Genomic DNA, 13,938 nt, shown 5'->3' with positions numbered 1-13,938 from the left:
TATATTTTATTATTATTAAATATATATAAAATACTATAAATAGATATTATGTATATTATTATTGTTATCATTAGCACCATTATGATCAGTATTATTATTATTCCTATACGTCAGATTGTGGTCACGACAAATTGTGTGAATATTGCGTTCAGTACCACGCTGTAGACTTCAATTAATCCTCACTCCCCCCTCTCATTAACGTTTCATATATGTACAAATGTACTCACCTCGGTACTTCCCGTTACAGCTTCGGGACTCCAATACCGCGTGATGAAGTCAGGCCCTGAGGGTGGTCCCTCTCCCAAGGTTAGCACACCCTGTGATGTACACTACGCCGGTAGAACCATTGACGGCAAAGAGTTCGACTCATCCATCAAGAGAGGCCAGCCTACGCGATTCGCTCCCAACCAGGTCATCAAAGGCTGGTATGCGTGTGCTTGATATCTAATTGTGTTATTTTAGTACATATATGTGTCTTATGCTGTATACTTCAGTCTGTGTTTTCGTACTAATTGTACTTAATTTGTGCTTCATATTTAGCCGTACCTTGATTTTGTATCGTTGTTCCACGGTATGCAACGATTTGCAAGTATGTTTTATACATCGACTGCAGTCATTGGTATCAAGCTTATTAGTTTGTGTGACACTATCTGATCCTTTACTGTTTCTGAGTACTTGTCGAGTACAGCGAAACATAGTTCTTCAGTCGTACAAGTACAACTTGTATACAAACAAACAGTAATAAATGCCAAATTCTAACGGTGTGAATTACGAGCACGTGTAGATTTTACGACGCAACGACGTTCATGAACGTCAGCGGTGATGATCGTACATTGTAGTCGAGCAACAGAAGCTTTGTAGGCTTCTGTTGGATGGCGATCATCGTCTGTGCCTGAAAACCTTCGTTCTATATTGCATAATACGTTTTTCATGCGGATGCTCTTAGACACCACAATCATTCCCTAGCGCGATGTTATGACTATACAAACAACTGTAGTGGAATATCAAAAGGTTTGCGCCAGGGCCAGCATCGGCCATTAAGGTAGTACGTCTCACGATTTATGTTTGTATACCATAGGACGGAGGCCATGCAGCTGATGAAGGAGGGCGATAAGTATGAGCTGACCATCCCGTCCGAGCTTGCGTATGGAGACCGCGGCGCAGGTGGCAAGATCCCCGGTAGGCGAAGCACTGTTTTCTTTAGTTCAATTTCTCCATCTCTTTTCACGTCACATACAGTGTGGTGTTGTGGTTGATTTTGCCCGACCGTTTCTCAGTCTCTTTCTGGGTACTCTGAGGCCCAGAATGTGTTGATGTATGTACCCCTGGTTGATGTGTGCTATATGGATGTGAACAAATTTGCGTTGTCAAGGATCGCATACTCATATTCGTTTGTATGTTATGTGTATACACTATGTGTAGGCTCGCATCCATGATCGTCCTACCTCGGGATCATGATCAATGTATCATTCAATTATTATCAGAGATAAGGGACTGCACTCATTTTCGGAGAGCTAAAGCAATTTTGTAAACGTGTGACTCATCGTAGTTTCGTGATTTGTTCCGCTCGTTCGTCGATCGAGAGAGACGATCAACAGTTTTCTAAGCGAACCCCGATACTATCCCGCCAACGTCCCCACCCAACTTTGCTGACAATGTGCCACTCCCGTTGCTAATTATCCGACTTTGTATATTGGAATGATCATCACCAGGAGGAGCCGTTCTTGTGTTTGAGATGGAGATCATCAAGGTCCTTCCCAATCGAGGCGAACTATAAATTAATCTAGAAACCTACTCATTAGACGAGCTGTGTTGTAGAAGTACGGTGCGGTTATTTGAAGTTTAATAAGGCCGTTTAAACTCGAGAGCGACCCAGCAATCATTGTATGCACTCAGACTTAACGTTTGGTGGGATATCTTACTTTACCAAGCCCGGAGAAAGGCCCGTCTGCCACCATCATCAAAAGACATTGGGACTTCCGCATTATGCTATGTTTTTGACATCGATTGTCTTTCCTACTTATCGATCTGAATGTTCGCGTGTATGATTGTGTGCGCATCAAAACACCAAGCCATTGACCTTCATTACAAAAACTTATCCTAGTCGTGACTTCGATGATGTCGGTGCGAGTGCGGTGGGTACTTAGACGGAAAAAATTAAGTAAGCATCATTGTTTAGACTCGAACATAGTCGGCTAGTTTCAAGATAGTTTTCATTCGAAACCTTCTTGCATATTAGATTAGATATTTTAAAAGTCGCAGTTGGGTTCACTTGATTCTATGCAACCCATCCGATACCGGTTTTTGCACTTAACATGAACACCTCGGGCTGGCCGTGGGGCTGGTTTATGTAAAGTGGCAGTACCATCCTCATATACGGCCCTTGTCTTCACACAATCGTCACCATCTTCCTGTACGAGTCTAGACGTCTTCTTACCTAACCCCGTTTCGATGCTACCTCTAAGTGTACGGCTGAAGATATCGTTTCAGCCGAAGGCATATACTCTGCAGATACAAACATAGCGCTCCAAGTTTCCCGGATTGTTTCACTAGTTCAAGGTCTTTGAGTTCACGACACTTTTTACTCTTCGAATGGACATTTGGTGCATGAATTTTCAACGACGTATTATCGTTCTGAACTACCTTAGGTTGTCCACTGTATAATAAAACGATACGCCGATCTTGGCATCGTTCATAAATTTGAAAGTCTAGCCACAGAATCAAATGTGATGCGTTTCAATCCTGCCAGTTTAGGCAAATCCCACGATCGATCCGCTATCGTTTGCTCGAAAGAATTTTAAAGTATGCTGCATGGCCAAAGCCTGCTTCAACTTTTTGTGTAATTCATCGCATGAGTACGCAAACATCCTTCTATGAATTTTCTTCACGATCAATCCCGGTTGATACCAAATCGACATTACTATTTAAAAAATTACACGCAACCCTGTCTGTATTTATATGAGAAGTTTTCAGGCGGTCTGAACAAACTAATTTACTTTTATTATTGGGCTGTCGCGTTTCAGCGAGCCAGTCCTCACGCTCAAAGTAAATCTTTTTTTGTCTAACTTTGTATGGTTTCATAGGCACATTCATAATCATAAGTGCGCACATATACTATTATCCCAAGCCCTGAACAAACTAGCTCTCATCTTTTTTTGATAACATATTAGAAGCGCTACTTGGCATATCAAAAATATTCTTTTTAATCAACAGGTACGTGAGTGGGTATGGTTTACGCCTGATTCAAAAAAGAATATAAGAAATAACGACATATTTTCTACACACATATCATTATCATAATATAAATTGTACTGTACATATTTATATCATACTGATATCAATGAAGAAACAAACGTGGTATTTTATATATAAAATTTTTACATCCACAGATTGACGTATTGTGGAAGTTGTGGTCAAGTTCGGTTCATATTATTTTATATTTTAAAATACAGTTGGCGTAGTAATATTTGTTTTTGAAAAAAATTCAATAAGTATCAAGAGACCTAAAAAAGCAACCAAAGGAAAATGGAAATTATGATTTTTAGTTTTATCACTCTTTCCGTTGCCATGTTGAAAACCAACCATTCACAGATTTCTTTAATTTCAAGAAATATTGTTTCAAAATATGGATTTGTGTACAATAAATTCTATGTATCATGAACTATCGAAGAATCTCAGAAAAATTCATTAGAGACATCGTCCTTATTACATAGTGGTGTCGTCATAAGTAGAAGTAGTGTCCGTAAGGTTATTTAGTTGAAGCTCTGTAAGTCACATATATAGCATAGCTTAAATAGGACCACACATGCTGGTTTTGACATCTAATATTTAATACAGAGTCACCATCATGATGCTTCCCGATCGTCTCATGCGTTATATTTCAGTGTTTTTGCTAACTTTGAGCCAGGTAGCCGCTCAAAATGTTCCAAAACATAAGAACCCCGCCACCATCACCTTGTTGAACGATAATGAAAAACCCGAAAGCTGTGATATGGGCATATCAATATCAATATACGATATAGATGATCATGCGATAACGTTGTACGAATGGAACAATATCTGCTTGCACGGTGGGCGCAAAGCAGTCAGCATCACAGGTTTAGAAACATATAATGACGAAATTTTTACTTCAGATGAGTACACTACCATCGGCGGAACACAGGGTGCAGACGAGAGGCCCCTGGCAGTGGCTGTTACTGGGGCTCTCACCAATGATCGTACGCTGTATGTAAGCGTAAGGGACTGGGAGGTGGCTGACTGTGTTGTGCACCTGAAGAACAATATAAATGAGAACCCTACGTGGGCTACCTGTACCACAGCAGTGTCAAGAGATGCGGATGTGATATTCGACACCATCGGTGTACCAAATATACCTACTAGAAGGAGAAGAAATGGGCACTACAAAAGGGCCGATACTTCTGATTCGGATTTTGACACAAAACGTGCCAGGCGGGCTCGTACCAGGAGTGGTGTGAGTCGACCAGATGAGAAAACACTGATTAGGAAAAGAAGAAATACCAGTAGTGGTGACAAGGTCACTTTCTACACTGTCGAGCTATATATCGAAATTGCAAACAGTTACTTCCAGGCTTTTCGCACCGATTTCTACGATGCGATTGATTCCGCTATGGTATGTTCAGCCCTAAGAAACTGCGTATAGGAAAAAGTAGTTTGCACTCATTCATTATTGTTATTTCTAATCTAGTGTAACTACAGCATATCTATAGCTATATCTCTATCTATATATATGTGTGTATATGTGTATATACGTATGTAGAAATATACATATATATATATATATGTGTGTGTGTGTGTGTGTACGTATGTAGAATTATATAAATATATATATATATATATATATATATGTATATTTGTATATATACGTATGCCTATATACATATATATGTATATATATATATGTATATACGTATGTATGAATGCCTATTTACATATATATATGTATATATATATACATAGACATATACATATATATATACATATATATATATATATATGTGTGTGTGTACAAATGTATATATATATATACATATGTATATCAATATTCGCACATGTAACTACAGTAAATCCATAGCTATATCTATATCTCTAGAATCATATGTGTATGTACGTATGTATACATATGTAGAAATATATATATCTGTGTCTGTGTCTGTGTCTGTATCTGTGTCTGTGTTTGTGTCTGTATTCCAATAAACTTATCTATATACATACTTGTATATGTATTAATATCTATATATATATATATATATGCTTATGTATGTATGAATGTTGAAATTCATATCCTATGATATAGATACATTACATATGTTTATATTGACATATTAATGTATAAATGTACATGTATTTATATATATATTTATATTTACTTTTACATTTATACATATATAAGTGTGTACGTAAGTATGTACGTATATATGTTTATATATCACTAATATGTTTTGATATTTTGTATTGTATTGTATAAATATCCTATATGATCATTATAATATACAAGTACGTATATATGAATATATATATTCATATTTATATATATATATATACTAATATATATATATATACATATATATATATGAATATATATATATATATACTATTACTATATTGTAATTATTATTATTACTATTGTTATATACGTACGTACGCACATAATGTGTGTGTTGTGTTGGTGTTGGTGATGTATAAATAACAATATGTATACGAATAATAATAGACATATATATATATATATATATATATATATATATTGTGAAATCCCTGTAGTAGGAGTGGTTAACCAACTTGCTACTACGGGGATATCACAAAACTGTAACCTATTAGGCACGAGTCCAGTAAGAGTGGTTAACCACTCCTACTATGAGAATATCACAATATATATATATGTATATATATATTTGTGTGTAAGTGTGTGTGTATTTGTGTATAATTAAAAGAAAAAGATCATACACACAAGCTCGGGAAACTATGTACAAATTTCCAGCAACTTATCTTGCTAAGCTGCTGTAAACGTACATACAACAGGCGACAGTGGCTGGGGCTAACCTTATCTTCGAAAGAGATCTGCAAATCACTTACAGCGTATCGCGTGTGAAACTGCGCGGTCCTGACCCAGAGCTGTGGCACAACAATACAGAACCAACACCACTCAAAACCATACTGGAGGACTGGAGGTCTGATGTAATAAACAACTCTGGCATGAATATCTCCACATTCGAGCATGCTCACTTGTTCCTGGATGTGAATACCGTCGACCTCGGCGCTGCCTATCAGCCCGGGCTTTGTAGCGACTACAAGTACTCTGTATCACGGCTCAACATCACACAGCCGCAAGTGATTACCGATCACCTGATGAACCAGGTGAGTGTCTATGATGAATGTGAGTGATACGGATTAATATGTATAGTTGTGTCGGTAAAATGTGCGTTTAAGTTTCAGATGTGAAAGAATCTTTAGCGCTGGTGAAAGATGTGCTGTTGTTTACTGTCTTTTCTCATATAGACAGCCATATGAATGCATGTATAAAGACAGGCACGCAACTACGTGTGTGGTTCATGACGCTGTAAGTCGTTGAGCTATTGACATATTCCTCTTATATGAAACTGTCCTGCCAGAAGAATTTTTAATAAAACCTGTATACTCAATAGTGAACCTAATACACCTCGTACCTATAAAATAACAAGCACAAGATATCCACGAAGAAGCAGTGTGTCGCATATTCCTGCACACCCACAGATCCATCAGACTGTATTTCCCATCTAACCTGTGCTACCCTTTTGCATCATAATGTCTCAGGACACTCTGACGCACGAGTTCGCCCATTCGTGGAGTGCCCAGCACTGTGACCCCACAAACAACCTGGACATGTGCCACAGCTACACCATGTTTAGGAGCAGCCAAGGCACCTACGCAATAAGTCCTCGAGACGATGTGAGCGTTAATATCGAAGATTTCCGCGGTATGATTGATTCGGCTACGTGTCTGGGAAGAAAAACGGTCGACTGCTATGACGTGCAGTTTGATGATATAGGTGTGGAAGAGTGTGGTGGCGTAGTTCATGAACGTATTTTCAATATTTCAGTCGACACTTGAAGCAGAACATCAGAGCAGCAGTGTGAGTTCATGTTATATACCACCGATAAGTAAGCTTAGAGTGATGTACATGGCTTTCATGTCTTTTAATTCAGCAACGGGGACAGTACCGAATTCTATCTACGCAAACAATTTGTGTGGGGGGATGCGCAACGTAGTTGGGTTATCTCAATATGTCGTTGAGAGTGCTGCACACACCCATCCTGTGAATCACTGGAACGATTGAGGTCAAACCATATGGGCGATGTCATTCATCCCGCACTAGTCTTCCAAGCAGGCCCTTACCTTAGACTAATACTCAAGATACGGTTATTACGGCATGAACTCGCACAGTATGTCCGCCTATCGTAATCAGACTACCCAAGTGAACCCATCTCAGTGACTTGTTTGCACAATCATCTATACATACGTACGTGTACTTGGAATATGGACATAGCGCCGGTCAAGATCACTAACAGTACCCCTATAACCACTTCGCTGACTCGTCGTGAAAGCCGTCAAATCTACGACTTCAGGCACATTATATTTTAAGCTTACTTGTGTGTACGTAGAATCAAATATAAGCCTGAGCATAAATATATACATCAACGTACACTGCCAGCTGTTCTGACTCCAGCCACCTCATTCATCGTGACTCTATGGGCCTCTGTATCGCCAAGTCTGCCCACAACAGCAGCGTCTGTCAATGTGAGCTGGCAACATACAATGTGCGAGTGTGCGAGAACACTTCATATCCCCTCCCCCTTGCCCCAATCTCATTCATCATTCACAATTCAACCATTCATATTTTTCTCAGTAACATTGCCTAGTGCGAGTCCCGGGCCAAGTCCCTCTGCGACTGCAATGAGCACACCCACAGCCTCTGCCTCATACACCCCGTCGAGTTCAGTGACACGCACGCCAGCTCCTTCAGTTGGTATCGTACCTTCTAAGACTCAGGGTATGTTCGTCTGCGTTTAATATGTGATTGTGGAGAATGTATACGTATGCGCTCGTGTATAGGAGATGCTATGTTGTAATATTTAAGAACTGTGCAGTGTTGATAAACGACAAGAATGTAGTTTGTTGAAAAAAAATGAGCATCAAGGTGCTGTAAAAACTGGCCTAACCATTTTTCGGTGTTATTCTGTAGGTTCATCTTAGTGGAATGAGTACACCTACATTGACTACTGGTGTGTTTCTGCCTCGTCTTCAAAGTAGAATCTAGTCTTACGTTCTTTCTGTATAGCACTTTGAACCCTCTTCCTCTGACCGATCAGTGATTCGCATCAGCACACTTTCGTCTCGCGATGCCTGCGTGTCACCTCTGATTACCATCCTCAAAGTTCGCAAACAATTACAAACCCACTTATTTCCGACTTCATACCTACAGAGATCATACAACCCATTAAGGGACCGAACGAAAGCGTTGCCAACGGTATGTTTCCGCATAGCTGTTCGATTGATAGGTATATAAGCCACTGCCACGAACTGTTCCGGTGAAGTAGTATCGCTCTCTAGAAATTTTTTTTTTGATTGATTGATTTTTTTTTGCTGAAAAAGTATGTGTTTGTTTGTGAGTAATTGCCTACCATGCGCGATATGCTTGTCGATTTGCCTCAAATTCTAGTTGCACGTAAAATAAAAAAGTGTCACTAGCATATTTAACTCATGAATATCAGTAATTTGTGGTCCATTCTATATGGTTAATAATAATAAATCTCGAAACCCGCGTCAAGCACGAAACATTATTGATCCGCACACTGACCTCTAGCAATTGCAATCCCGTTTAAATATTGAAAATGAGGCTATCACGTAAACAATCCAACTCTTGCTTTATGTGTTATCAACCGATAATTCGAATGATACTAGTGCACGCAGTGTTACACACAGTCATGAATCGTATCATCTGGCGCAGGAAGCCACGAACAGCAAAGCATGGTAGCACTACACATCACACCCTGGTTTCACGTGTAGGATCGCGTACTTGGATGCTTTAAATCATTAACTACCAACCCGATTAACCTATATACTCTGACGTAGTCAGCAGATAAAGCTAACAATATCATGGTATGCTGCACCTGCACACAGTGGTGGACACCGTCATTGGATTTGGCAGGAACAACAAGCAACTGAGCGCGTCAGTATTTGCCACGTTCCAGTCGCACGCCACCACTCAGCATGCCGAGTTTCCTTCAACCACTATGTTTAAGCCTGAGGTCGGCGAGCAGCCCTTCACCGCTGCTGTACTGTTTTCACCTGGTTCCCTGATACTCAATGTCGACAATCCTGCGAAGGCTGTATTTGTCAAGACACTCACTAAGGTATGTCTGTGAGGTTTCTTCACTGAGGTTGCAGTGAGTACGTATCGGAGTTATGTTTGAGCCTTGTGATGTATTTCATACTTTATCCTCTCCGTACCCTACAAACAAACTGTTTCGTATCGCAGAATAGATCGTACCGATATTCGGAGGTCTACGATTATTGCCACGACGGTTATGCCTAATTCTAACAAATTTTTCTTGTATAAACTCTTTCTATATTCTCACACTGTAGTTCTTCGGCGTTTTCATTTACAATGATGTTGTCGATGAGTTTTATGCCAAGGCGAAGATATCCGGGATGTCGGGAATGTAAGTGGAGTGTACTGTATTCTTATTTTTACTTCTCTTCTAAACTTGTACGTAAATCAAATGATCCTACTCACAAGTGCCTTACTCACGGTACGGGTGGTGTAGAACCACGACCGACGAACAACCGTTTGCAGTCTCTCTCTCAATGTCTATACGTACTAATGCATAAGTTACTTCCTTACCTGCAGGTGGCTTGTATATCTGCCCCACCTACTCATGCACTTAGACAACGTCCAGCCTGGGACATTGTGGCAGTACGAGCTGACAGCCTACCAAGACACCGTGCTCTCATTGGTCAAGCTCACCCCCGGCGCAACCTACACCAAGCGAGACCACCATATTAATCACATATCGCATAGCAAGCGTATCAAGTCACGCGAGGGAGATGTCAGGTATGGACGGACCCTGAGTCACATAACAGTGCTCCTAGGACACTTCTGATTGCTTACACTTGGTGCGTTTTCACTCAGCGGACAGATCGTGGGAGGTCTAGATTGCTGTATTGTGCCACACAGGGTGTAGCTACAAACATAGTCCCCTCTCGCCTTTGCGTTTTTGCTGTATCTATGTGCAGCGTATGTATCGCGTCTGTGACGCTGGCACACCGCTCCGGGCGACATACACGTGTGCTGACACCCACATTTGTACCTTTAAATGTCGCTTGACAACCGATCATAGTGTCGAAGGGGGTGCGCACCACCTGATCCCTATTGAGGGCTCGTTTGGCATTCAGGACGGACTGTACTTCTACCGCCCAGCCGACTGGTACTTGCACATCAATTCGTGCAACCCTGACGACGCTTCCACCAGTTTCGGTACGTTCCACAGTATTCTGAGACATTAGATCTCATGTCTGCCATTGATCTCAGTGACTTTCTCATCCAAGCGTGTTGATAAATAGTGGGAACGTGAATCTTGAGTGTGAGTTCGATCCCACCTGTGTTTGTTGTAGGTCTGTTCTATGATCACGGGCAGTTTTCTTTTTCACACGTGTTTACGATCTCGCTTGCTCAAGTACCATTGTATAGAGTCTACGGTACGTAGGTAATGCTCTAGTTTATGTATTTGGACCATCGCAGGAGCACTCTATAGGCAATCGGTTGTGACTTTCTGTCTATGCTTCGGATGCTGTTTATTCTGCACAGTTCAGCACTACGCTGTATGCAAGTTTTCTCTATTGCACTCGCATATCGCCCAGTATGTACTTTCAAATGGTTGTCAATGTATGCCTCTGTATACGTAATATACTGACGTGTCACGCGTGTCTCATTGCTTGAAACATGCTCTTGATAGATTTTTTCATTGGCCAATCCAGACATAGTATATATACAACATATTTGCTTCTCTATTCATTTTTAACGTTAGAGGCAATTCGGCATGTACATACAATGCCATAATCTGTAGCTGAAACAACACTTCTAATTCCACTGCAGCCGATGTCTACTACCTACGACCCAGCCCCGCCGCGGGTGAGACGACCGTTTCCGTATACAGCGATACAGATATAGATGCAGACGGGAAGTGGGTTGAAACCGCCTGGGATGTAAGCCAGGGACACATGGCAGTGCACAAGATTCTTGATGTCAGCAGCCACCATTTGCGCGTGACCACTGAGTGTGGGGTGCTGCACTGGCTGAAGCGGAGTCAATGGGTGTGTGCTTTGTTATATTTGTCAGTGCGGTTCAAGTTGGTTAGTGCACTCGATGCACTGAAGCGGAGTCAATGGGTGTGTGCTTTGTTATATTTGTCAGTGCGGTTCAAGTTGGTTAGTGCACTCGATGCAGTGGACGGCTGCACTTTGCCAAACTCCTCGTGGGTTTAGTATGACTGTATATATACAATCTATGTCAGCGGTTTGCAGTCGAGTAAGCATTGGCTCGTTCTTGTAGGTTAGTGATGTCCTTGTCCAAGCTTATAGCCGATCATGCAACATATCATAGAACTACCGGGCGGTGCGCATCCTTCAAAGAACCTTCCCCTGTGATACATTGCGGGGGAGCGGCCAAAGGCCGAGGCCAAGTTCTGATATCTCTGGATTCTTCTGTATATGTTGCTGTTGAGTATGTTGTACTGAAGGATTGAAAATCAGTACGATAGCGGTTCATCAGCTTTGGTGCCGTTTTGTAGGACGTGTCTCCAGTTTTCTACCATTGTCAATACCCTACTTTTGCATACATGCACCCCTATTTCTTCAGGAACGGGTACGAAGCATCTGGCCCACCAGTCTGCCCGGCTTCTTATACGGAACCGTTGGCACGACTATGGTACAGAGTATCACCAGCGCGGAACGGTTTGAGGTCGTTGAGGAGATCGGATCCGCTAGTTTTAGTGATGAGCAAGACAACACAACCGAGTACTATATGGTATGGAGGGAGGGAGTGGAAGGTCTGATTCGGTGTAGTCTACACGTGCATGTGTGCATACTGGTTCGGCCGAGACAAACGTATATATATTATATGTATGTAGATATGTATATATGTATATGTATAAATATATATATATATATATATCATATTGTATTATGTATATGTATCTATAAGGAAATATCTTATGTATACGATATTCTTCCGCATACTCCACCCTGATGGGGGTTTTATAGCTACTCCGCTCAGAAATGTCCTCAAAATCTGAACCATTTCATATACAAAATCAGGATTTTAGTATGTACAGGAGCTTTAAGACTGCAGCTAACTTCCCGTACGCGCACTGCATTCATAGTACTAGATCACTTTATACCGATAATTCTGCACTCCTTTCTGTGAATTCACACCCAACTATACTGACACCAAAGCCGACACGCAGAGCTGCAGACGCTACAGTATATCAGTTATCATTATAGTCTCTAACATCACAATTGTTCTCACAGTTGTACGTTTACTCAAATCTCAGTGGCGAACGCACTCCCGGCATAGTGTTCATGTACTTATAATTCACCACTATACGAGTATACTGCATTTACGACGTTCCTTGCTGCCACCATTTACGACGTTCCTTGCTGCCACCCCTTTGCAACTTATCTCCAGTGAGACCGAATGCTATTTAAGCTGTGTGCCTTCAATGGCTATCTATGTGCTCATTGTAAACGACCGTTTCTCTCTCAACTACACAGTTTAAACTCGCCAGCATGGACGGACAACCCATCAATATGGGTGAGGCCGTCATAGTGAATCCTCAGCACTTCACATCAGACTATGTAGTACACAGCACTCATGAGCGAGTGGCGGAATATCTCGGCATCTTGCCTGTGGACACATACGCAACATTGAGAAACCACCAATAATTCGCCCACGGTGGCCACTGCCATCGATATATCAAATAGTGACACAAAAATTATTATATGCATTTGTTTGTGGATGTATACAAGCATGTATGTGCAAATCACGCATCTATTCGCTTCCTGGCGCTGTACGACATTTTGATATATAAATAAGTGATCTGTTTTATATCTAGTTGTAGACATGTTTGTGGGCTGACGTTCCTCGTTGACTACATCACAAATACATCCATGAAATTTCCATGCACGTGCCCTCGCCGTGCTGCCTTTAAAATTGTCGAAGTCGGTACAACAACAACGATATGGCATAGGGCCCCCACCAACCTACACTTGTAAATAAAATTACCGATGAGTTGATTCCTGATAGGTTGTAATGGCAGTATTCGAATCCATAGTTCCAAGCAACTTGCATGTCCGAAGATCCACATTGCTCATTTCGCAATCTCAAGGAGTATACATGTCCTATCCAGTCGCCTCCGTTGCTTGTGACAAAAGTATCTATCACCCGTTTACTGAGTGCCTGCCTATTTGAGGATGACGGGCACTTGCAAAACAAAAAGTTGTGATAGCTCTTGCCAACGCCCGGTTATTTTTTACAACAGAAATATCCTGCTCTTTTAACAGTTTACTGGGACCCACCTCACTTTGCATTAGAAGTGTCTAGACCATAAGTTCATACAAAATCTCGATAGTTCATTCCCTGCAGAACAATTTCTTGAGGGCTCTCGCCCCTTCAATTGGCACACAGTTGTGTAGATTTGGTGTCTGCTCATCCAGAGAATGCCTCGCCACTGCAATTATTAAACCATACTAATTCTATTTTTGCACCAGCCCGCCAGTGACACTGGCCCATCTGCGATACTTTTTCCCTCTGAAGTTTGTTTTTAGTCAGTGTACACTGAGCAAACTGCTTCCAAAACTTCGAATACTTCTGGTGCAGTCAAC

General features: G+C 41.2%; 2 protein-coding genes across 2 annotated transcripts; both read left to right on the top strand.

Moving 5' to 3' along the window:
- Positions 1-247: 247 nt before the first annotated feature.
- On the top strand, positions 248-2,680 carry SARC_00530 (hypothetical protein). The gene is made up of 3 exons (XM_014305766.1): positions 248-425; positions 1,079-1,179; positions 1,713-2,680. Exons 1-3 carry the CDS (start codon positions 271-273, stop codon positions 1,775-1,777), a joined length of 321 nt encoding a protein of 106 aa, XP_014161241.1. The 5' UTR covers positions 248-270; the 3' UTR covers positions 1,778-2,680.
- Positions 2,681-3,847: 1,167 nt separating this feature from the next.
- On the top strand, positions 3,848-13,568 carry SARC_00529 (hypothetical protein; the record flags this gene model as incomplete). The annotated part of the gene is made up of 12 exons (XM_014305765.1): positions 3,848-4,630; positions 6,040-6,375; positions 6,811-7,045; positions 7,904-8,047; positions 8,480-8,524; positions 9,178-9,410; positions 9,643-9,719; positions 9,908-10,111; positions 10,398-10,534; positions 11,153-11,370; positions 11,915-12,082; positions 12,829-13,568. 12 exons carry the CDS (start codon positions 3,848-3,850, stop codon positions 12,997-12,999), a joined length of 2,751 nt encoding a protein of 916 aa, XP_014161240.1. The 3' UTR covers positions 13,000-13,568.
- Between the last annotated feature and the right edge of the window lie 370 nt (positions 13,569-13,938).

Source organism: Sphaeroforma arctica (assembly GCF_001186125.1).
Source record: "Sphaeroforma arctica JP610 unplaced genomic scaffold supercont1.17, whole genome shotgun sequence".
Classification (NCBI taxonomy): Eukaryota; class Ichthyosporea; order Ichthyophonida; genus Sphaeroforma; species Sphaeroforma arctica.
Note: the sequence above shows the minus strand (reverse complement) of the source record. Positions and strands in the feature narration are given on the sequence as shown.

Excerpts from the sequence above, each read along its gene's own strand:
- SARC_00530 (XM_014305766.1), top strand. The coding sequence starts at position 271 with ATGAAGTCAGGCCCTGAGGGTGGTCCCTCTCCCAAGGTTAGCACACCC. Across the intron at positions 426-1,078 it reads AACCAGGTCATCAAAGGCTG|GACGGAGGCCATGCAGCTGA; the intron begins GTATGCGTGTGC and ends TGTATACCATAG. Across the intron at positions 1,180-1,712 it reads CGCAGGTGGCAAGATCCCCG|GAGGAGCCGTTCTTGTGTTT; the intron begins GTAGGCGAAGCA and ends GATCATCACCAG.